The sequence below is a fragment of the Cupressus sempervirens genome, chromosome 7 (assembly GCF_028749045.1).
Source record: "Cupressus sempervirens isolate cs-2001-9-10 chromosome 7, ASM2874904v1, whole genome shotgun sequence".
NCBI lineage: Eukaryota > Viridiplantae > Streptophyta > Pinopsida > Cupressales > Cupressaceae > Cupressus > Cupressus sempervirens.
The window spans coordinates 326,099,857-326,126,809 of NC_143124.1; the positions used below are offsets into that span (position 1 = coordinate 326,099,857).

At 34.7% G+C, this 26,953-nt stretch overlaps 1 protein-coding gene across 2 annotated transcripts; it reads right to left on the reverse strand.

Annotated features, from left to right (window-relative positions):
- Positions 1–263: 263 nt before the first annotated feature.
- On the reverse strand, positions 264–2,314 carry LOC149546733 (nudix hydrolase 2-like). Of its 2 annotated transcripts, none has more exons than XM_089794653.1 (9): positions 2,179–2,314; positions 1,763–2,062; positions 1,614–1,679; positions 1,367–1,504; positions 1,183–1,260; positions 1,033–1,083; positions 901–935; positions 709–817; positions 264–608 (listed from the first exon to the last, which is right to left on the reverse strand). In XM_089794653.1, exons 2-9 carry the CDS (start codon positions 1,967–1,969, stop codon positions 426–428), a joined length of 867 nt encoding a protein of 288 aa, XP_089650779.1. In that variant the 5' UTR covers positions 1,970–2,062; positions 2,179–2,314; the 3' UTR covers positions 264–425. The 2 variants fall into 2 exon arrangements, with proteins under 2 accessions (XP_089650779.1, XP_089650780.1); XM_089794654.1 differs by having other exon boundaries at positions 1,763–1,970; positions 2,179–2,274.
- Positions 2,315–26,953: the final 24,639 nt, after the last annotated feature.

Consider the following 26,953-nt stretch of genomic DNA (forward strand, 5'->3'; position numbering starts at 1 on the left):
TGTAATTTGTTGAGTAATGAACACGATTCAAACTTTAACATTACAAAAATGCACATATTAAACTTTCTCATTTATGACATTTATACATTTCACATAAGATCAACCATTCATTTATGATATAAATCATAAATAAAAGTTCTTTTCACACTCATTTAAACTAGACAAATGAAATCATAGACTACAAGTTCCTCAAACTTGAAATAGTGACAAATCTTGATTTAAAATGACCATAACATCAAATATACAATACAAATCTCTTTCAATTTTTGAAAATAATATATATTTGAAAATCAACTTGCAAAATTACATGAAGAATGAAAAAAATATACTCTATAACAAATTTAACTAAATAGAATGCTCTCACTTCTCATGAAGAAAGCTACTATTATCTACAGATGGCTCAAAATATTACATCAATGTACTTCTTATTCAGAATCAAGGGCACTGCAGTAGAAGGCAGAGGGTTTGCGGGAGTTGGAGGATATCCCAGTGCCTGAAAATCCTTTGCATCGTCCCTTCACATTGCCAACACACACGCCGATCATATCTTTCAGAAGCTTGCTTTGTTGGTTTTTAGGCTGAGATGCAAATTCTTCAATCGCCATCCACTGGAAAAACAATCAAACAATTTGAACCCCACGTAAGACGATATTGCAATATCCAATTAAATAGTGATATTGAATCACCACCACTAATTAAAAAACGTACCTTGGCTGCAGAAACTTCAGTATCTTGCGCAACAATGTTAGAAGAAAGTGATCTTAACATACACACGAAGAGCATATCTGATTTTCCAAAGGGGGCACTGTGACCATCCCTGCAGTTCATTCACCCACAACTATTAGAGAACCATGAAAGAAAATACTGCTTCAAACTCATTATCAATCTGTTTTTGCTTACCTGAACCCGACCACTTGTACAAACTCTGTATCAATCTGTAAAAGTGCAGCAAATAGTTGAATAACTAAAAATGTCAGGAAATTGAATTGCTTAAAAGTGAAAATCCCAAAAGACGAAAGAAGTGACAGTTACCCCTGTTTCTTCCTGAACTTCTCTTATGGCCCCTTCCTTAATGCCTTCCCCCTATCACAAACAAATTGCCCATAAATATATATTAATGCCTGTCTATAAAAATTGCAGTCATTAATTTCGTTTGACGATGTCGAAGTTTAAGCTGCACACCTGGTTAATCCTTCCCGTTGGCATCTTCCACAACCCGGAATCCTTGTAAGGTCCGCACTTCTCCTGAACTACTAGAACCTATCATCATAATTTATGCATCAGATTTGATTATATCGCATTCTAAATAACAGTTGCTAGGGACGGGTAGAAAATTGAGCAGAAGGAATACAAATGCAAACGTTACCTGTCCGTCATCGTTGAATACAAAAGCTGCAATCCCCACTTGATGTGAAGCATTAGCGGGGATGGTACAAGGAGTTTGGGGAATCCAATACACTAACATCACGTACCAAGGCTCAGCGTGGTGGTACCAAAATCCCAGCTGCGATCCACCGATCATAAAGTATTGATTGAAGCGTAAATAAATGGATTGGAATAGGAAAAAAAACAATTAATCAAGGCGGGTAGCACCAAACTATTGAAGAACCGACCTCGATCGCAACGGGGACTAGCTTTGCCTGTTCCTTGGACACTTTAATCCACACCGCCTTCTTCCCCTGTACAATCGAACAAGTATCATATTATTACTAATTAGGGATTTGTAATTGTATATTATAACAGAGCAGTAATTAGCACTGACCTGGCTCGTCCATAGAGAAAGTGACGCCTTGAGCGAGGCTGCAAAAAGAGAGGCATTGTTGTGCATATTCTCCACGTCAACAACTATGCCGTCATATCTATCTTCATGGGCTTTCAGCACAGCTTGATCATCACATGTTTCCTTAATAACTGTTTCAACGTCGTTAGTGGTCACCGAAACCTCGTTCGCTGTAGTACTGAAAGCCATTCTGCAGCGTAAGCAACGACGTTCAATGTCTCGGAAAATGATTTTTTTGTAAAAGATACGTCTGTGAGTGAGATGAATGGATTTGGTTTCTTCCTGAGCGGGTGCAAACGCAGATTGAATTGAATTAGCAGTGTAAGCAACGACATGCCAAAAAAAAAGTTCAATAAGAGATGAAAATAGATCAAAGTAGTGCAGGAACTGATGCTAACCTTGTGAGGACCACTGTAGGCAAGATTGTATTTTGCTTCTTCCTTATCCCTTACAAAAACAAATTGAATCGAACTAGTAGTGCAATATAAACTATGTGGTAAGAGCGTAAATATATATATTGGAGGCAACAACTAGAGGATGTTTCTGGGATTTCAGATGACTGCTTCGGCACTAGTAACAACCAACTACCGCTACCCTCCCTTAAGCGTAGCAAAAATGAATGCTGAAAACTTGTCTGCAAAGCAACGACGAACAGCGAGAAATTTCTCATAAAAAAATCTAAGACTATCTTCGCAAATTCGCGGAAATTTATCGCGAATTCTTGTTAATGACCACGTATGCTGCTACGTTTTAATGATAAACATATAACAGTAAAGCGCGTAACAGAATAGTCAATGCCTGAAGGCAAAGCAATTGCACTTTCTGGGGCTCTTATTGAAATTCCATACTATTTCTTCGAGTTGACATTTTGGAAAATAACATAAATACTGTAGAAAAAGTTTGAGGCTTCCTAAACCCCAATTTTTTTTCCTTCACGTCATGCATCGTTTCTTCCTTTATCACTAGTTTTTTCCATCGTATGGTCAGGTAAATTCTTTCAAATTTCCAGTCATATCCGTTCTCATCTTTCATTTTGATTCTGCCGACTGTGACAACTTTATGAGATTTCTATACGCGTGGGATTTAATATATGTGATAATATTGAGGCATTTGGCCCACAACTGTGCACCTAATCATTCAATTTAAATTTGGAAAATCAATATTAAAAATCTAATTGTAATTTATATAAATTTGGTTGTATAGAGGGTCTGCCTCAAAATCTGCTTAGTGGAGGAGGCTTAAGGTTGTGGGTAGTTCCCTATGATCTTGGGTTCAAATCTGGTGACCTGCTTCAATGATGCATTGGTTCTACTAATGAGTAGGTGCATATAAACAAGTGAGACTTATCAATGTATTTACGAAAAACGAGTGCTTACATAAGATAAAATATATAAGTCATCTGAGGCTCACCACTGTGAAAATTAACTATTGTAGTCACTGATTATAAATCTCCTATCATAAACAATTATTAAACTACTGAAAAACGAATTCCAAGCTAATATCAAAAAATAACACAACAGCAACGTCACTTATAAAATACGGAAAGAAACGCACAACACAATAAACACAATATTTTCGGACAAATTGTCTCTGAAAAAACCCCTAAAGGAAAACCAGTTCTACAGATGACGAATTATATTAAACTTCAACAAATTAAGAGATGCAAAATTCTTTGCCCCTCACTGGCAGAACTCCGACAACCTCCTAATTTCTCCCACTGCTATTCCCATGTTAACATTGTGCCCTTGCTAACACTGCAAGATTGTTTGCTAACACTATAAACTTACAAACTCATTTGCTAGCACTACAAATGTTTCTCCAAACTTCATTATTCTCCAACTGCCCCCCTAACCTCCTTTTATACTGCTCCTGTTGGTAAACCAACAGCCAAGATCGATTTACAATCGACGGTCAAGATTAAAACAACTTAACAACCCTAACCAAGTCGATTTCTAGTTGTTTCTAAAAGTGGTCAATTATTTAACAAATATTTGTCCCTAACCTAATCAATTAGTTAGCAAAATAATTACTTGCTAAATAATAGCAAATGGACAAACAACTATCCAAAGCTAACTAAACTAACACTCCCTCTTAGCAAGGAAGTTGTTCTACATGACACCTAACTTATCTCTAAAGAAGATAAATTTTATCTTCCCCAATGCCTTAGTCAGAATGTCTACTACCTGCTCCTCTATAGGTATGTACTATAGCTAGACAACTCTCCATTGTACACAATCTCTAATGAAGTGATAGCTATATGTTTATATCTATCATGAAACATTGGATTGTCAGACAACTTGAGGCAACTTTGATTATCACAATGTATCACAATAGTCTCAACCTTCTAACCAAAAAAAGCTACTAATAACTTTCGAAGCCATATAGATTCACATGTTGTCATGCTAGCTGCTATGTATTCTGCTTCTATTGAACTTAGAGCCATAGACTTCTACTTCCTGCTGAACCAAGAAACAACTCCTGATCCCAAGCTAAAACAACACCCTAAACTGCTCCTTTTGTCTGTTGTACTTCCTGCCCAATCTGCATCAGTATAGCCTATCAACTTGATACCTTCACCTCGAACATATTTGATCCCATACTCAATTGTACCATGCAAGTAACGCAATACATGTTTGGCCGCTATCCAATGCATTCTCTTTGGTTCAACCATGAACTGACTAAGAGAGTTAACTACAAATGCTATATCTGGCCTAGTGTTGATCAAATACATAAGCGAACCAATCAATTGTCTATATAAAATGGGATCTACATCCTTCTCCCTAGATGTATCTACCTTCCTCCAATTTGTGATCATGGGTGGAGACATGGCTTTCCAATCCTCCATCCCAAATTTCTTCAAGATTTTAATGCAATATTTCCTTTGACCAAGGAAAATCTCCCCATCTGTCTACCACACTTCCATACCTAGAAAGTAGTGCATAAGTCCCAAATCTTTCATCTTGAACTCTTTTGCAAGGTTCCTCTTGCAGTCAACTATGAGCCCTAGTGAACCTATAAGAATCAGGTTATCCACATAGAGAAAAAGAATGAGAATATCACCCCCAACCATCAAGTAGTAGAGGTTAGCATCTGCTTCACTCTTCACAAAGCCCATTTCTGGCAAGTATGTATCAATGTGCTCATACCACGCTCTAGGAGCCTGCTTGAGTTAGTTCAATGCTTTCTTCAATCTATACACATAGGTCTCTTTACTGTGTGCTATAAAGCCTTTTGGTTGTTCTATGTATACCTCCTCCTTTAACTCACCATTAAGGAATGTTGTCTTGACATCCATTTGATGGATCTACCATCCCATCTGTGCTGCAAGTGAGATTACAGCTCATATAGAAGTATACCTGGCAACTGGAGTAAATGTCTCCTCATAGTCTATTTCCTCCTTTTGAGAGAACCCCTTTTCCACAAACCTCGCCTTGTATTTCTCGATGCTACCATTTGTACCATGCTTTATCTTATAGATCTAGCGTGATCCAACAACTACTCTATCTTTTGGTTTTGGAACTACCTCCCACACATCATTCTGCATTATTGAGGAATACTCCTCAACCATAGCATCTTGCCATTCCTAATGCTTCGTAGCCTCTTGATAGCTAGAAGGCTCACTATCTACCAACTGACTAACTAATGCCACATAGTCATCAAACTTGGCTAGTTATCTCCGTTGTCTCATACTCTTCCTAGGAGCTCCCACAAACTCCTGAGTATCCCTTTGTGTATCTGGAACCTCATGGTTCTTGTTGCCAACTGTAGAAGATGAAATGTCAACTTCTGAGTCCTCTAGATGCATTTCCTATTGCACCTGTTGCTCCATACTCTGTGAATCTTCACTACCTAAGTTTACACTCGTACTGGTAACTGTACTTGACCTTTGATGACCTTGACTTGGTCTAGGAGCTTCTATTGGCTACTCAGTCTGATCAGCTGCTGGCAAATCTCTAGATCTCCTGAATGTCTTGTCCTCCATGAACTTGACATCTCATCTGACAATAATTCTTTTAGTCCCTAGAATTAAAATCCTATATGCCTTTGAGGTCTCACTATACCTAAAAAAGTACCCCCTCTCTACAGTTTGATCTAACTTTGTATGTGTATCTCCAAGAATATGACAATATGCCAAACTCCTAAATATCCTAAAGTGACCAACATTTGGCTTCTTCCCTATGAAAGCCTCCTCTGGTGTCATCTTCCCTAGCACCTTATGTGGAACTCTATTCTGAATGTAGACTATTGTATTACATGCCTCTGCCCATAAGTAATAGGGCATGTCCTTGTCATGTAGCATAGCTCTTGCTACCTCCGATATAGAATGGTTCTTCCTCTCAGCAACTCCTTTCTGCTGTGGATTGTAAGGAATAGTCCATTCTCTCTTGATTCCTTCTCTGGTATATAACTCCTAGAAGACATTTCCTTTGTACTCACCTCCATTGTCTAACCAAAAAACCTTTATCTTCTTTCTTGTTGAATTCTCCACAAGAGCTTTAAACTCTTAGAATTGACTAAAAACATCATCTTTAGTCTTCAAGAAGTATATCCAACTCTTTCTAGAGAAATCATCAATAAAAGTAACATAGTACTCATATCCTTTGAGAGATTTTGTCGACATTGGTCCACAAACATCTAAACGTACTAGATCAAGAACACCCTTAGATCTAGTGTCACTCCTTGGAAAAGATGCTTTTTCAAACTTCCCCAGCACACATCCCTTACATACATCATCATGATCTGTGCTCACCTCTGGAACACCTGTCACCATTTCACAAAGTAATCTAAGTGCTCTATGATGAATATGGTCCATCCTCCTATGCCATAGCTCTCCAAGATCTCTAGGATTATTGTTGCTCATGAGTGCCTTAGGAGTATCAAAGTGCAATCTATAAAGGGGACCACTCCTAACTCCAATAGTTATGGATGATTCCCAATCCTTGTGCTTAATCAACACATTTGTCCCTCTAAAGAGTACATTATACCCCCTATCCTGAAAAATAGATACATAAATCAAATTCATACCTAAGCCTGGCACATGCAACACATCATGAAGAGGAATTATCTTTCCATTCTCCCTCTAAAACTAAATAGTCCCTTCCCCACTTAGGTTGAGTTTGGACAAGTTTCCCATAGAAATTTGGATGTTGGTGTCCTCCTCCGTGTAACTAGAGAAGTACTCTCTAACTCCTGTCATATGAAATGATGCTCCACTATCTATATACCAAACACATTGTGAGGTTGAGTTAACCATACAAGCTATGAGTGCAAACTCATCTTCCATTCTACTAGAGAGTTCTTTGGCACTTGCTAAAGCTGCCACCTACTTCTTACCCGTCTTCCTCTCTACACAATCACTGACATAGTGGCCAAACTCGTGACATCCAAAGCACTTGACCTGAGAAAGGTTCTTCTTCTTCTTCTCACTTTGTGAGTTTGATCCTTTGCTAGATCCCTTCTTTCCTTTCCCTTTACCTGCTAGGGCAACATTCTCTTGTTCCACCTCACCTTTTTGACTCTTGTTGGCCCTATTGAGAAGACTTAGTCTAAACTCCTCCTGAGTGAAATCAGTCCATAGTTGATCCCAACTCGGTAAAGTATCTCGTCCACTCATAACTTGAACAAAGACACTCCATTGTTTAGTAAACCCATTTTGGGCTATTCTCACTAGCTCATCCTCACTAGGACTATCTCCAATAGCTGCTAACTCATCCTTGACAAGTCTGGGCCTAGTAAGGTAACTTGTGACATCTTCTCCCTAGTTCATCTGGGTATTCTTTAGCTTTTCTCTAAGAATCAACTTCCTGTTGGTGGTAGCATTTTGGTACAAATTCAGAATGGCATCCTAGATCTTCTTCATCGTATCTAGCTCTAAGATATGTGGAACAATATGATCCTTGACACCATCAAGGATAATCCTCCTTGCTTTGGCATCATCCTTCTTATGTGCTGCAAGTTGTGTTGCATCCATTGGTATAGGTACAACACTGGTAACATGATCCTTGATAACATTCTCTTCCAACAATAAAGAAATTTTTGCCTTCCAAACACCAAAATTTGAGGCACCATCCAATCTTTCCTGATCTCTCAAACCAACTGAAGCCATCTCAAGGGTTTTAAGCAATAGTAAATTTAAAGAGATCAAAATTTATTTCCTAGGCCAAAACTCCTTAATAATGCTCTGATACTATGTTAAAATTAACTATTGTAGTCACTGATTATAAATCTCCTATCATAAACAATTATTAAATTGCTGAAAAACATATTCCTAGCTAATATTGAAAAATAACAAAACTGCAACTTCACTTATAAAATACGAAAAGAAATGCGCAACATAATGAACGCAATATTTTTAGACAAATTGTCCCTAGAAAAACTCCTAAGGGAAAACCAGTTCTATAGATGAGGAATTATATTAAACTTCAGCAAATTAAGAGATACAAAATTCCTTGCCTCTCACTGGCAGAACTCTAACAACCTCTTAATTTCTCCCACTGATATTCCCCACCACTATTCCAACGCTAACATTGTGCCCTTGCTAACACTGCAAGATTGTTTGCTAACACTACAAGCATACAAACTCATTTTCTAGCACTACAAATGTTTCTCCAAACTTCATTATTCTCCAAATGGCCCCCTAACCGCCTTTTATAATACTCATATTGGTAAACCAACAGCCAAGATCGATTTACAATCGACGATCGAGATTAAAACAACTTAACAACCCTAACCAAGTTAGTTTCTAATTGTTTCCAAAAGTGGTCAATTATTTAACAATTATTTTTCCCTAACCTGACCAATTAGTTAGCAAAACAATTACTTTCTAAATAATGGCAAATGGATGAATAACTGAGCACAAACATTAAATAGGCCACACCAACATGAAAAACTTTACATATACAAGTAGACATGAATTCATCTAATCAGAGTCACGAAGAAGATGCAACAACCAAAGAGGAGGAAGAAGACACAACATTTCTTGGCATTTAAACTAGGTCAACTTCTTTGGTGTCTTACCTAAATGTTCCTTCATTTGTTTCTTTGATATTTGTATCCTACTCTATTTTTAAAAGACTTGTACATTAGTACATTCCCATGGTTTACAGTTTTCCTTAAATTTTGAATGATTCATGTCCTTTTAGGTTTACAGTCTTCAAGAACTATTCTTTCATTTTTTCCCATTATGTTCTTTACCATTTCAGTTTTGACTACCCTTATAAATATACATCATCATTGTCTATATTCTCTTTTAATGCTTTTTAAATTGTTTTTTATTAGAGGAAATCAAGTTTAAGAGGGATGATAAGCCCTATACAAATATATTGTTAGGGGGACCTAGAACCCTAATAACTACAAAAGAATTAGTAATACACACTAGTATCTAGCCAAAAGTGAAACACCAACCTAACAAAAGAGCATAAGAATTAAAAACTACACTATGAGGATTTTACAAGTATCCCTGAAATAAATAGCCTAAAGAAGGTTACAAAGTATGAGATGTATCACACACTAATAACATTGTATGTGGTTTTGATAGGCTCCCCAAACCTTAAAAACCATCATCAAATAGTTACACATTGTAAATCTCACTCAAACATAATTTTTCTCATGAGACTCAAAACTGTAAACCTTGAATGGGATTTTAAAATGATCCACCAAACTTAAGTCAAGAAAACTAACATGATTACTCATTATAGTTCTATCTACAACTATGGCATATTGGAAGGCTCCCCAAACCAAAATAGCCATCCTTTGAAAATATATACACTAAAAAACCAGGTGACAATTAGGGATTTTTGGAGCCTCCCCAAACCAAAATAACCATCCTTTGAAAATATATACACTAAAAAACTAGGTGACAATTAGGGATTTTTGGAGGCTCCCCAAACCTTATTTGGGTATGTGAATGTCTCTCATAATCAAATAAATTAACCTATAGAGAATAAACCATAAAGAGAACATTGAAAAACTCTTGGCATTTAATATGATACCTAAAATAATCTAAGGGTTTTAAAAGTATCGCTTAACATACAAAGAGGATTTTGACATAGGTCCCTCAACCAAGAATTTGTTGCAAGGAGAGAACCATCCCTCCCCTAAATCCACCCATAACTCCCCAACAAGACTCTTTTCCATCTCAATATGAGAGGATTAGACCTCAATATGAATAATATAAAGGGGAGAAGATGAAAGAAGGATTCTTAAAGTGTCTAGCTTTGGATTGAGTGATAGAAACCAAGAGTAACCCAACACACATCCTCTCTTGACCCAAAATCCACCTCCATAGGATCATAAATAACCTCAAGTGATCCATACAAAGAAGACATCTAAGAATAAAATTTCCACCACTTGAAATCTATCACATAAATAGATGCCACATCAATGCAGACCATAAACACCTCTATAGGAACAAGATATAGAAGTTAGCTAAAACTTGAACCAATCAGACGTTCCTTGTATAAGGAACTGAACTAGATGAAATTGGGAATAACAAACCCACAGATTACTAAAAACAAGAAAATATCTAACCATAAATAATAAATAAATGAATAGGGATACATCATTTTTGGAAGGATAAGCCACATATAAAGGACATTTAGCCACACCATTCGATAACAAATCTAATTACATCATAATATATAATTGTTATACAATAATCAATGCTACCATTAATTATGATTAATCCCAAACTAGTAATCACTGATAATTGGGTTATCATCTTCGTCTCTTCACAATAATATTAATTTATGTTTTCTATTAAAAAATTAATGTTACTCTTTTCATAGATCAACACTTGATTACATATGGTGCCAAGAGGGTTAATATTTGATTAGCAATTTGACTATCAAGTCAATTAGCATTGATGTTTCCATCATTTTGAACTTCCTCCTACCAATAAATGGATTGCTAGAAGCTATTGGATTGTTATGGCTTCATATAAGGCTATATTTTATTGATGGTTAGCATCACTGACTACTTGGTTTGATTAACAATATAAGTTTATATTTTCATAATGATCTAATTTTAAGATCATTGTAATTGTATTAGCACCTCCTGTAAAATATATGTTTTCTAAAGGGAACAATCTCTTGCATTTACATTGAGAATGAGCCAATAAGAGACATGTCTATTCATCTTTATGTAAATAGACTAATGACAACTATATACATACATACATACATACATACATACATACATACATACATACATATATATATATATATATATATATAATTTCCATGATTCATTAAATTATATTTATTTCTAACAATAAGCATCTCCCATAGTGGAATCCATTGGATTGGGAGTTCCCTCCTTTCAAGCTATCTCCTCCTTCATGAGGCATCCTTGAGGGTTGCCTTGTGAGGAACTCCTATTTAGTTGTACTAAGAAATCTTGGGTGTTTTCCTCCAACTAGTCCATCTCCTCACCATTTGCTTGAGATGATTCTACCAAATTCTTTAGGGAAGCTTCTATCTTAAGGTCCCCCTCTCTCAAGTTAGGTTGACCATCAAACATAGGTGTCCTAATACCTCTAGGATCTTTCCCTTCCCTATTATAATCAAGTACAGTGTGAGAATTTGACTGTTTTAAAAATAAGGCATATTACAACATCATATTTTCAAATTCCTTCTCTCGAGAATCTCCCAAAAGAATCACATAGTCCACTTCTTGCACTTAAAAAATTATTCTCCATTCATCAAAGCCTATTTATAGAGTGGCATGAATTATGACCATTTCTTTCTCCTAACTTGGTAACTTGTCTCCCAAAAAATAATCCTAGACATCCCCTACTATGCTAATTTGGTTGTCAACCTTTTCCTCTTTATTTCTAGTGAATGTGTCATTTGAAGTTTTGTGATTTGCATTATCCACCAATTCTTGTTGTGAGGTCACTATATCTTGGCCTTTGTCACCTTTTCTTGACACCAAACACATGCTCATGAATGATGTTGGTTACTTCCAAGCCTGATTTATTCCCCTTTTGACATTATTACAATCAGATGTGAGATTTACCTCTCACCTTCCTAGACATGCCCACAACCATCTTATGAAGATGAAAATTCTAAGTTTATATTAAAATAATATCTCCTTTGAACATGTCTCCATGATTTCCTTTCAGATACAAAGTCTTAAAAAATATTTGCTTTCAAAAAATGCATCAAATCATGCCTTATGAAAATGCCCAACAAATTTCCAACAATATCCACAATGTCAATGTCTCTATATTCTTGGTGTGGTTTCACAACACACACCCCATTTTTTCCTAGAAATGGGGACCCCTTACTTATTTTTGGCTTTCTAGATCCCTAGTCTAGGGTCTGAGTCTTTTTTAGGTTCTTTGCCTAATATTTCTAGTCAAATTTAGGTCCCAGTTCAAAAACTAGATCTCAAAAATCTAAAATTTGGGGGGAGAAGTCATTATTGGAAAGAAAAAAGGTGCACCCCGAGTGCGCTAGTGCTCCAAAGCACATGGAGAAAGCATCACCACTTGGTGATGCATAGTAGTGCAACTGCACAACACCAAGTGGTGGATTGGGTCCCTAGGTCTATAAAGCTTGGGGGAACCCCCTCTCCCTCAACCATTTTCATTCTCTGAGCATCTCCGACATCACCTATGAAGCTAACCAGGTGTGGTACTATGCCTCCATCTCTGCTCTTCATCTATATTAACAAAACATTAAAAAAAACACTAAGACACTTATAAACATGCACAGCTATGCACCTATTTAGGTGGGTAGCTGCACACCTTTTTTAATGTGAAAATTATTTAAGACTTTGAAAAACACATCTTTAAGATGCGTAGCAACAAACCTACTTAGGTGCGCTAACTGTACACCTAAAAAACACTTTACCTTTTTTCCAAGTAGTATGTAGGGTGCACATCAATGCACCTAATGAGGTTTGTTGATGTGTACCCCATTTTTAAAAGCTTATGCGAAGCATAAGGCACACCAAGTGCACATATCAAGTGTACCAGGTGCAACTTTGTTGCATTCAAGGTTTACAATTAGGGGATTTTTATGTTTTTCAATAGTTAGGGTTTTCTAATTTTTTTCAAGTTATCGTTAGGGTTAAATTAATAAAATTTTCTTCAACTCCAAACTAATGGGCTTTGTTGTTGTCCAAATTCAATGGCTTCTTCATCATCCTCCCTTGCAGCAAAGATGGTCCCAAAGCCCATAGCATTCAAGTTTCAAGGTGTTCTGACCAAGTCATGCTTTCAAGATGATTATTCAAAGATCTAGGACACTGAACTAGGTCACATAGATTTGGGTGCATTCCTAACATTATGTAATAAACCCACAAAAATGTCTTCAATGATATCCACATTGATCTGATGAGGACTTGTTAGTGTATCATCACACCTAGTATTAGTGCAATCTTCAAAATTAATCATGATATTAGCATAGAATTATGTTCCTGAGGAAAGGGTCATGAAGAGCATAACTGGAGAGATTGTCTTGGATCTTCAATCCAATAACATAGAGAAGGTGTTCCATCTTCCCAGGGTATGTCATCTCATCAGATTAACCTCTCACTAAGAAAAAAGATGGTATAGGGAACATGTAGAGGAAGCATCTAGGATCAACTAGTCCTCATACCTTATTGAGAAGATTCCTCTATAGTATAAAGTAGGCAAAGTAGACATGATGAAAGGATACACAGAAGAAGATATTGAGTATTCTATCATACTCTTGAGTAGAGTCATGGGTTTTCTATCATCGGGACACCTAAACATCTAGATGGTACATTTTAACGAGATGATCAAAATAGCAGAGATGCCACTTGATTAGGTTTCCATTCTTAGTGAGAACTTGGGTGAGCAGTTGGTGGTGGTTAAGAATAACAAAAAGTTTCACATGACATCATATTTTTCGTACTTATTAGCTACAAGGGCTATAGACTATCTAGGGCTCTACAAAAGGGGCACTATGCAGGATGAAAATGCATGGTCATATATAGTATATCCTTAGCTAGTTAAGAAAAGGCTTCAAGAGGATAGCAAGGAATACAGGATCGTAAATGATGCATTTATATTCATAATAATCTAGTTCATCAAAGGAGATTATGCGAAGAGAATGTCAGAGGAGGCAACGACTAAGATTTCAGAGGTTGGAGCTTATTACATCCAATAATAGACATTCACATATTTAAGGGTAGCAGGTACAACAATAAATGCAAAGAAACTCCCTGGATACCCAAGTGACAACTGATGCTATTGGAGATTTCTTGACAACTCTTGTCTACATATGATAGAGTAAAAATGCAACACAAAGTAACATGGGTATGGCTTATTACTATAGGACTCCTCAGTATAGATCAGAGGTAGGATATTCCATCTTTTGAGTTTGATTGGGATCAATACCCTTTGGATGAATAGAATTCTCCTTGGGCCTTTTTTTATAATATTGGAAGAGTACAATACTTAGCTAGTAAGACATTTTAGCATGAGGATACAATTGAAGACCATTGGATGAATGGAATACATGATTATGATATTTGAATAAGGGATTATTGTAGGATGACTCTTTATCTAGAAACCAATGCTTTGAAGATAAAGGTTTCTTTGAAGATAATACAATAGGATACTGAGGATGTCTTTGATCCATTATTTAATAGGGAAAAGATTGGTGATTGACCTATCATGAATTCTAAGGTTGACAAGGAATAAAAGTTAGACATTAATCATAGGGCAAGACATGTCATCAAATTTACAAAGGATTGGATCAAAAGGCCTTTCAAACTTGATCCAATTTCTCAAGTGGTAGTATTTCATGCTTAAGAACATCCAGAAAAAGGTTGAGGAGCTAAGGTCACAGTACCTATATTCATAGCTCAATCCCTTATGAGGCTAGAAATAGTACACCAACTTGATAGACAAGTTGGGTATTATAGGGCTTAGAAAGGTAAAGGTAAACGGAAGAGGAAGAGAACTTTTCCTCAATGAGTTGAGCTAGAAGAGGGAGCAACTCAAGGACCTCCACAGACAGGAGAAGAAAATGTATAAGGGTTAGAGAATGTGGAATCCACACAAGCCCAAGACAATCCCCAAGTATTGCTAGCCGAACAAGGCCAAAGAGAAGCAAAAATAGAAGTACAAGAGGTGTCTAGGCCTCAACAAGAAGTACAAGCCTCCCCATCCACTCCTAAGAGATGAAAGATTAAAACTTTAGTCAAGAGGAGACAAAAGGTCATTAGGCAAGTTATTCCCTTCCCATCAGTTCTGAAAGTTATCCCAAAAGAAGGAGAGGAAGAAGAGGATGATGAAGAAAAAGAGGATAACCTTCCATTGAATTGAAGGACTCACCTCACAAGAGCCACAAAATCAAAATGGAGAAGAAGCTCCACAATCACACCACGATCCATTCGTGAGGAATCTATTCAATCAACAACCTCCAAGGATGAAATGCAGTAATGGATAGATGAATAGGATGTTGAGGGGACTGATGTCTTTAAGATGTCAAATTTTGATTTTATACTAGTTGGCACTAAATTGATGGGAGAAAAAATAGAAATACTCCTACTAACCAACCTCAATAGGAGGATTGGAGTTAGTTGCCACTAGAGCTACAAGGACCTGAAGTAAATCCACCATCCCCCATGCAAGTTACATTTTGTGTAGATAAAGGATCGGTCACTCCTCTCCCTCCAAATAATGAAGAAGGACAAATCCAAGAAGAATAGGAGGAAGAGCCACAAAAAGTATACACTAATGAAGTGTTAGAAGAAGGACAAAAAAGTGAGTATCCTCAATAAATTTCCCAAGACATCGAGTTGAGAATTGTGGACTCTATGAATACAAAGACTCCTGGTATGGATCTCCCACAAAGGAGAAGACTCTGGAGAGGAGTGATAAGGGGAAGAGTATAGCCGAGAAAACTCCTTCATCCTCAAAAGGTAATTCCCTAATAGAGCATGTTCCAAGATGGCTAAGAAAATAAGTGATAAGAAACAAGAGGAAGAATTCACTAAAAAGGAAGAAGATAGGATGGAATTCATTGAAGTTCTAAGGAAACCTGAGTCACCACCAAAGGATGCATGGGCATTAGTGTTCATCATGAGTGATCAGAACTTATTTTCTCATGTGGCTAGCTCTCCTCCAGATATAGATGTTGAAGAATTAACTCTAAGGGATTATCAAATCAAGGAGGTCATTCTTGGAAAACCTACATTGGACATGACTAAGTTGATGGTCACAATAGGAATTAAAGAAGTGTTTAGGAGCTTAGAACAAGATGGGGCAAAATTGATAACACTTTGGAGATAGAATAAAATTCCAAAAGGGATATCTAAGTAAATGTTTTGGTCCCTTAAAGAGCCTGAGCATCTCGAGAAAACTTTAGACATAACATTAGAAAAGGGATAAGGAATCAACGTAATTAGATCCATTTTTTAGAGCTTGTCAACAATGGAGAGAAAGTTTTGAAGAGAAGAGTGTACAGATTATACAAGAAAACCTAAAGCTGTTATATATTATGCAAGATAATGTTTATAGGCTAGTCAACATTTGGAATCAAGATTTTGGTCTAATGGATGAAATACATACCTGGGGCAAAGACTTGCAAGCGGTTCAATTGATTAAAGGGCAAAGGTATTGTATGTTTATGAAAGTGTATATAGCTGAGGAGTTAGATAAAATCTATGATTAGATAGAGAAAATTGTGGATGACAATAAAGTAATGAAAACATTACATGCAAAGATTCACAAGTTCAAGGATCAAACCTAAGAGAAAATTTTGGAGGCTGAGAAACATTATAGTGATGCTTGTTTAGACATTTTTGAAGATGATGCAAGAGATAAATTAATAAAGGTAGATGTAGTAGTTGAGAAATTTTGGAAAACTTTTGAGGAAGCTTCTAGTGATGATGACATCACAAAATCATTCAAAACAAAAGAAGCATTGTTAGAGTTGGATGTAAAACTTAGATACTTTGTAGAGACTCGCATCGAGGTGGGAAACTATAGGACAAAAGTGAAAGAAAAATATAAAGCCTTAGATTTTCTAGATGTAGCTCAAGTCACTAAGATAATCAAAAAATTCAAGGGAAGATATCCAGACACAACTCTAGTATAAAGGGGAACAAAACCCAAAAGCCACATTTTCAATTTTGGCACTTAGAGAAATTTTGCATTTTTTGGAACCTACTTCTAAGGTATGCAGGTGCATTTTTTTAGTGTTGTTTAGGAAGATTTTAAAGAGTTCAAAGGTGCACTGACAGTTAACTACTAGTTCTAAATTTAGAGCTTTCCACACATCAAAAACACATTCTGATAGTAGTTTAACTCTTATAGATGCCTAGTGAAGATGGAGCTTCTATTTTTGGCACTTCTAGACACTTCTATATTAACTAATGGCTTTCTCTTTCTTATTTTCTCATGCTTCTTTGTTTTAAGACCTGTATTGGCTCATGCATAGAATTAATAATATAATTATGGATGTAGTCCTACTAAGCACCAATTTATTGGTGCTCACATTTGGAGTGTAGTAATTCTTTTCTAAGTGTGTTGTATTTTGTGGATGTATGTTCATGGAATGTAATTGAGCCAATAGTTTTATTGCATTTTTTTCATTGTGCAATCTTTTAATTCTGGTGTTTTCTATGGGTCTACAAATTTTGTTGATGTACTTAGTTTGAGAAGAGATCATCATATTGTTCTTGCATATTCTTTCATCTCACATGAGTATACTCTTCATGGCCTTATGATTCAATGAAAAGTGAAACATCTTATAGTTAGTAAATTCCCATCAGTGATTGCATCAGTGGAATTAAGGAAACACTGCTCCTATTTTCATTGGTTACCTACCGATCTTTTCAAAAGCCTAGCTCACAGACATGTTGTTTCCATGGCTTTTTCCCATTAGGATTTTACTTTTCATGTTATTTTCTTAAATTTCATATTTTCCTACTTTCGTTATTTTCTTTACTAATCCCTTGGTTAAATTAGGAATTTATATAGTTGAATTGTTATATTGCATACATCATAAAATAGAAAAATACAAAAGTATATTACTTTTTTTTTTGTTATTCTTTTGGGACAATAAGCAGATTCAAAATCTTATCTGAATTGTTTAGAACCAGCAAACGCCTCCTCGTGAACATTCATATTTATCTTTAACCGAGCAGATTCTAGTAGGTTGCAATATTTCTTGAAACTTTGGAGTTGATCTTCGGATTAGCTTTTCAATAGAGGAGTTTGAAAGGATTCCAGCCATTAAGCATCGTGCAAAATGAGAGCTCAATAATTCTAAGGGAACTGATGGGAGAGCTACCTAGAAGAGATAGTGTGTTATTTCACACTATTTTTGGTTTAAAAATTTGGATTTCATATTTGAGTGAACAATCCCATCACATTCATAAATTGTGTCTTCCATTTATGCACATAATCCTATCCTCTTTACCTCTAAAAAATAGCACTAAAGAATCTCCCCCATTATTAATACAAAAAGCTTCCACAACCCCTCCCTTATGATTCTTAAACCAACTTGAATTGGATTCATTGTTAGGGTAATGATTTTAGATCTTACCTATCAAGGATTGATTCCATAAATCATCAATTTGGGAAAGGAGCATGTCTTCTAGAAATTAAATCTTATGTTCTTCATCCTAGAGGTGATATTATGATTTGTTCTTCTCTAGATATCCACACATTTGGTGCAGGAGCACCTTAATCAAACTCCAATTCTTTGTTTTCGTTCTAGGATGTACTAATTCTAGCAAAGTTAGGAGGGTGGGTCTGGGCTTTACTAGGCCATCTCTTTGTTTGAGTTGGTTCCTAGATGAAGTTTCAATTCTAGGAGATTTTGGTCTAATTGTTTAAGTGTTGTTTGTGTTAGGGGTTATGGGTTTAGGACCAAAAAATCATGCGGAGGGTATGATTTTTAACCTATCTTTTCCTCCATGATGATTTTATATTCCTTTGGATGGATTGGACATCCCATAGGCCATTTGGAGCAAGAGATGAGAAAGATGTCAAAAACATGTCAATATTGACAAAGTTTTCAAATAGGAAAAAGTGGTCAAAAACATGTGGATTGATGCTCTAAAGGATAAATTATTCTTAGAAATCATTAATTGACCATGTTAGACCTACTTGGAGGGTTCGAAGTGATAGAGGTTTAAAAATTACAAGAAATGCAAAAGTTGTTAGCAACATTGAAAAGTTGCTTGACAAAATTTGAGAAAGAAGTGCATATATCATGGTCTTGAGGTGGATGGTTTCCATAACTATGTAAAACCTCTTGGTAGGCTTATAAAAACCACAAAATGACCCATTCCAAGGGTTGGAGATTGTAAGAAGAGAGTTTATTCATTAAGAATTATGAATTCTGCCCAATTTTGACAATTTTTACTTGTTTTCATTTTTCTATATTCAAGAATGGATTGAAGTTAGGTTTTTTTTTTTTTGGATTAGTGTAGTTCATTTTTTTACACTCCTTTTTGTTTTATATTTCTATCTTTTAGAAGTTCATCTAGTTAGTTTTTGAAAAAATTTGGTTAACAAACTGTGTGTTGCTCAAGTCTTAGTAGTTTCCACAAAAATGGGTCTCCCATGAGCTCGTACTGTGCATTCATCATGACCTTAACATAAATGGAAATGGTGCTAGTGTACATAGTGTATATAAATTCTTAGGCACTGGAGAGATGCAAAATTATTTTTAATGTGATGCCCTAGGTAAGTCACGGTTACTTGGTTAGGCAATCACAATGTTTGTAAGAAGGATTGTAGATTTGAATGTGATGGATACTTCAAAATAGGAATTGCATAATGGAGATGGGTGAGAGATGTTTCTATGTGCCAAAGGGGGAAGTTTGAACCCAAGTTTTGATGGGCTTTTGACTAGACCCTAGCTAATTTTGTCATTCATTTTATGTAACCCTTAAATTTAGGCATAAAATTGCTTTTAGTTGTACAGATGGCTTGGAGACTTAAGACCACAAAATCCTTGAGCTTTTCCAAAAGGGTACTCGAATCTAAAGTTTTTTTCTATCTTGTTTAGATAAAATTGGAGCTAAAACCCAAAAACCTTATTAGACTTGAGTCTAAGAGATTGAATGATGTTCAAAAAAATTAGAGGTGAGTCTCTTACTCTTTGAGGTTGGTCAAATGAGCAAGCTTGATCAAAAACTCAATTTGACAATGCACATTTAATGAGTGCAAGAAGCCAATACATTGGTGTAACTAGGTAGTGAAGAGTTGGAGGATATGATAGAGATCCTCTTGTGGTTAGGGAACTAAGGTGAACCCTGAGAGGATAAGATAAATACTAAGTAATTCCTAAAGGAAAAATAAGATTGAGTGAGAAAACTACCTTGCATTTCATCAAAGTGGTATCCGAGAAAGAAGATTTGGGTTTGTGGTTAGATGTTTTAGACTAAAGAATCAGTTGGAGAAACAATCATGGTGACCAATGTAGAGTTGTCCAAATAAGTGGTTGAGCAAAATGAGAGAAACAAAATCCTTGAAGAAGCCTTGTAAGAAATGAAAACCAAACTAGAAGTAGCCGAGGCAGCTAAGAAGAAAGACGAAGAAGGTGAAAGCAGTAGTAAGGGTAAAGAGAAGTTTGATGAAGAAGATGTTATCCCTTAACTAGACCCTCCCATAGATGAAGAGCCATTCCTACAGGCCATCAAGGCATTAGGTGGAAAAACACTAGAAGGAATTCCTTTGCTTAGTGGGAAGATGGATACTAGACTCGTAATGGAGTGGATTGAAGGGATGGATAACTACTTTGACTGTGAAGGGGTAAGTGAAGCACAAAGAGTTAAGGTAGCCAAATATAGACTAACAAGATCAACATTAACATGGTGGAAGTACCTCCAAGAAGAGATGGAGAAAGTGGGAAAGAAACCCATTGTAAATTGGAAAGCCCATGGTAACAATTGTGAAAGAACAAAACTTACTGAAGGACTATGAAGTTCAATTACATAAGAAGAGGCAACGTTTAAAATAAAAGGATGTGGATGTGGCAACATGCAATGAAGAGTTTTAGAAGTTGTGTCTGAGGTCAAGAGTAAAAGAAGATGAAACTATCAAAGTGGCTAGATACCTAGGAGGCTTGAAATGGAACATACAAGAAGAGATCAACCTATGGACTCCTACAATAGTCCATAAATGTTTCCAACCTGCTGGGTAAGTGCAAGAAGTTGGGTCTCACTTTTGGGCAAAAAGTGGAAGTATTTTTCCTATTTTTGAAATTTTTTGTCAATTGATGTCAAAATTTGAGGGATTTAGAGATTGAACATAAAAAAATTTAACATTAAAGGTTGTAGTTCTCAGAATCTAATTTTTGAATATGTAATTTATTTATGTACCCATATGATAGAATTTTTTTGGTATGGATCTTTAAAAACCATTTTTTCAAAATTCATGTTTTAGGACCATACCACACTCATGTAGGTACAAATAATTTGATACAAATAAATGTTTTTTTGTAAATACTTTTAAAGGAATTTACCCAACACACTAAAAATTGATGAGAATATTTTTCTTTAATTTTGAATTGGCTATAAAGGTAAATTTTTAAACCTCTCATGTGGAGACACCATAATTTGATCAAAATTTCACTTTTTTTAATTTTTAATTTTTTAAACTTCAAAAGAGTTCTATGTAGATTAATGACATATAAATTAATTTAAAAAATCTATAAAATAAAAAGCTTATTAAAGTTTTAATGAACCTTGCTATTTTACATATAGGTACTACCTTTGATAGAAAAATAATGCAAAAATAATAAATAAGAACATACCATTACAAAATTTATATTTCTAAAATTAGGAGAACACAAGAACTCTAATGGATTTTTGTTTCATAAAAAAATTTTACTGTGAAGACCCTCTAAAAATTATGGCAAGGCTTGAATTTGTTAGTTCAATGCCTTAGCCAAATCTTGAGAGCTTAAGACATAGGCTTGGTCTCACCAAGCCTATCCTGAACTAAAGTAAGAGGTGGGAGAAAAAAAATCCTGCTCCATGTTATAAGAAATGGGCACCCATTTTGAAAAAGTATTTTCAACATTTTAAACACATTTTAAATCCCCAAAAAAATTTTAAATAATAATTTTTTAAAACACGAGCACCCATTTTTTAAAAATAAAAATTGGGTACCCAATTTTTGAAAAATGTGTACCCATTTTTAATTTTTAAAAAATGGGCACATGTTTTTTTAAAATTCAAAATTTTTATTTTTTCAGAAATGGCTACCCATTTTTTGAACATAAAAAATGGGCATCCAATTTTTTTAAAAATAGGTGACCATTTTTTGAAATTCGGATCGGGCACCTAAGCCTAAAATAGGTGCCTATTTCTAGAAGAGCGTGGTCTCAATCCATAGGCTTCTATGGAATTGAGACACATCTTTGTGCACTTACCCTTCTCTAAAACTAGAAGATAAGAACAAGAAGGAAGACTCTAACTTTAGAGGTAGAGGTAAGGGAAGAGATGGAAGAGGTCAAAGGGGCTATGGTGGAAGAGGATCAAATTCTAGGCCACAAGGAGACAACAAATTGATTGAATAGCAAGAAGGAAATTTAGGAAGAGGAGGTTTTAGCAAAGGTAGAGGCTCTAACACTAGTTGGAGTAGAAGAAGTAGCACCCAAGGGAGAGGGTCATGTTTTTCTACCATGAAGTGCTATCATTGCAATCAACTATGACACCCTACATATAGGTGCCATGAAAAAGGCTCAACCTCCCAAGCAAACACAATAGGGGTCAACTATGTGCAAGAAGAATCTAGTAGTAGAAATGAACACTCTAAGGTACCCCTAGACTCGAAAGAAGGGGAAAATGTAGTGATCAAGAGGACCTTGATTAAGGAGCCCATAAAGGAAGAGCCAAGTGAAAGAAGGGAACTCTTTAGCATCAAATGCAAAATCATGGGGAAGGTGTGTAGAGTCATCATTGACTTAGGCTCAATTGATAACATAATTAGTGAAGAGGTAGTTGGTAAGTTGAAACTAAAAAGAATCCCTCATGCCAACCCATATAAGGTCACATGGCTCAATAAAAGTCAACATGTTCTTGTGGGAGAGAAATCATGGGTATATTTCACCATAGGAAAAAAAAGTGGACCCCCAGATTACCAAATATAGGAAAATGTCTAACCATAAATAATAAATAAATGAGTATGGTCCTTTAAAACTATCAACTGCCACTCAAAAAGCTAACAAGATATAAAATACTAAAAAATACAAGAAAGGGGTAGATGGTGACAAATCTGACACAAAAAAGAATAAACACCTAGAAGAAACATAAAATGTGTGAAAAAAAGTATGAGACCACAAGTGCAAAAACCCCACCCAACGATACACTAGAGAACATGGCATCAAACCATTGAGAAAAAAATACAACATGCCTAAACCCTACAAAAAGAAAGAGCTATTGAACCACCACCCAACCCAAAAGGAAACATAAAAAATAACCATGCTAGAAGACCTCCAAAGGCACCAAGATTAAGGCACACCCAAAAAAAAAAAAATAGCCCCAAAAAATTCCACCCACAAATCTATAACACAAGCCACACCAACCACAACCCCTATAAATACAAGTAAAATAAGAGCAGCAAGAATTAAAAACAATATGCAAAAAATTGAAGAGATGTAAGCCCGAAGAAAGACACTCAAAATCCAAAGGTAGAGCATCAAACATAGGACCATAACAAGATAGATGACATGGAGAAGCTGAAAAAAAAAACAATGAAGAATAAGTAAACAAAGAAAAAGACTAAGATAGGCCTTGAGAGGCAAATGAAAAATCCACACATAGGAGAGATAATAGCCACAAAAGATCATTGCATTAGACACCATAGATAAGAAAAACTCACAATGATAAAAACAACAACTACTACTAGAGATAGAACAAAGAGTGGGGCTTCCAAAATAGCTTCAATCCCACCACAAAAACTCTAACTATACTCTTAAATTATTCATATCTTGTATATGGTGTTGCATAATTATATTTGCATGAAGTCCAAAAATGTACTTATCTAAGGACACTTTTAGATAAGAGTTATAATGGTGGTATTAAATATATTCAACATGTTAAAATGTTCTATAAACTCCTCTACTACATTATACATGTCCTTACTAATAAACTCCCAACATTGATAGAAGAATAGTAGAGTGAAGCCATAGGGGCCTGGAGCCTTACCAACAACCACAGAAAAAATTGATTTCCTAACTTCATCCAGTGTGAAGTGTGTCATTAGCCTTTGAATTTATGATATGAAAAAAAACATTGGGGTAAAAGCACAAACCTATGCCACCCTTTTGTAAAGGAAAAGGCTAACAAAAGTATAACTGTTAACCTTCAATGACATAAAATTGGTATTATTATTTAGAATTTGGAAATGAAGTAAACTAATGAAATATGTAGAAATGAATGAATTTTAGGCCTATAATTTTTAATAATTATTTGTAATAATATTTGGTATATTTTTCTAATTTTTATAGACAATTTTTTAGGTGCTAAAAAGCACTGAAAATTAGGGGTCTAGTTCAATTGTTTTCATCTCCCACCACATTTTTCAAATCAAATCTATTCTAACCAAGAGAAAAATTATACATTCTAGAAGAGGACTCTCTTCTCTAGATTTCCATATAGTTTTTAGATTTTTTTAATATGATTTAATATTTTTTTCTTTCTCAAAATTGACATCTTTTCGAGTGTTAAAATACATGGTTATGAATTTTTTTAATTATAATACACTATATCTAATTAAAACACTATAAACTCTACATGAGAATAGTCTTGACTCTGAGCTCTATAAAATGGTGTTTATATGTTATTAAAAAAAATCATAAAAAATAGTAACAGTTATTGAAATGCCATTGTTCTAAAATAATCCTATTTCTTTAGTAATTGGATGCAAACCAGTACAAAACATGCATTTAATAGACATTTCCAATTGGAAAAGTGTGAGACCATATATAACTTAGCTAGAATTAATTTATCTAGATTATATATTTTTTTAAATATATATTTTGGATAGAAATACTGAAATTTAGTCATTCTGATAAATTAGCCTAAAAGGTGACACAACTTTGTACTTTTACCAATGCAAGATATAGTCTGACACTTTTGACTTGTCAAGGTTATGTTCAATTATATTTAGCAAGTATTAAAAAAAAAGTCTAATTCCAAAGTTCTCTTTTCTCCTTAATCACAATTTCAAAGCATCTTTAATCTAAAAAAATTCATTTCTATTTCTCCTAAACTTAGCTAACGTGTAGAAAAAAGTTTGTTTTCTTGTCACCTTATTTTATCCACAACTCTTAAGATCTCTATCTCCAATAGATCTTCTCCCTTACTAGAACTTATTACAATTTGAGTTTTAGTTCTTTTTGGGCCTCATATATATTTTTTGTCAAATATTTACTTATAATGTGTTAAATCAACTAATTTAGTTGTTATCCTATGTCCCTTTTCTACCCAAAGATGTTCCTAAAACTTGTGATATTCCACTCCTTCATTTTAGTTGTCATATAGACTAATTTATTAGAAATTTAAAATATTCTTGATCCATCCACATATGGCGTGTCCTTCCACCATTTCCTTAGAATTCCCATGAAGTAATTGTCCCTAAACACATAATTTCCATCTTACAGTAGAATTTAGGTTTAAAGACATCGGTTTCTATTGGGATTATCAATTATATAGAGAAGTTGATAGAACTTTTGGTTGTCAAAACACTTGAGTTACATCCCTATTCTAAATACCCATTGAGGAATTAGGAGGATTCTATCCAACCTAACTGTAATGCAATTAACACTCTTTCTCTTATCTAACCAAGTGATGATCTCATTTTGTGGGATGCAGTCTAATAATGTATTCCCCTAGATATAAAATCCTTAATATCCCATGTCACTTGAGGAGAGGGTTCAACTCCCTCTACCCCCAAGGTTGCATTAAGATCATTTCCCCCAATTAATTTTAATTTTATATAAGATTTGTATTAATTGTAAGAGGTCACCCAAAGTATTTTCCTAGTGATTATAGAGATTAGTTCATATATGCATTAACCCTAAAAAATCTCCAATCAAAACAAAACACCTATGATGTTATCCAAAATGCATTAGTGTTAATCACTTTCACCTAAAACTCATAATGTTTCCATAGAACTACAAGAATTTTCCAGCTTTGATAGATGGTGATTAGAGCAATGACCAAGATTTCTATGTCTTAAACAAATAATATCCATGTTCATCATTCAAGTTAATTTCTTCTAGCAATTCTTTCCTTGTCCCAACCACTAAGATTTCGTCCAATCAAAAAATTTCCCACATCAGCATACGTTGATTTGGTGAATTATTTCCACAAATATGGTAGGGTGTGTCACCCTAACTTTACCAAAAATGGGTTGCACCCCCAGGCCCACCGATGATAGATTCATGCCATCAACTCTCCTTTTTACATAATATAGCCAATTAGAATTATTATTTTCGTATGACAAATTGAACACATTTGCCTATGATTTCTAAAGGGAACATTTTGAAAAACCTAAATTTTCCTATAGTTTTAAAAGGATATTCTACAAGAGGGACACCATTTTCCCCATAGATATGCAAACATTTGTCCCACACTAATGCAATTTTTCCAACTATATTTTGCATGGCCATATATTGGACAAACTATAATCACCTTGGAAATCACATAAGATGTGTTTTTATTACATGAGTGTGATATCCCCATTTCAACATATAAATTAACTAAATAAGTATTATGCATAAGGAGTATAATATTAATAATCAATAATTTATACAAAATATTATAATTATGCTCAGATACAAATATAAATTGTTATATATTATATAATTACAAATGTATACACACACAGACACATATATATACATGTATATATATATATATATATATATATATATATATATATATATATATATATATATGAATATTATTATACATTTATATATAATTAGATATTTATATGCCATAGATAATTAATATATAAGTGTATGACAATAGTATATGATATTATATCTTTGTTATATATTAAATTGTTATAAATAATTTAAATGATTCATATATAATATATAATCATATATAATTAATATAATAATACATAATTTAACTACCTTATTAATATAATTAATATTAATGAAAAGACATGTCTCTATGAAATATTGGATATATATATATATATATATATATATA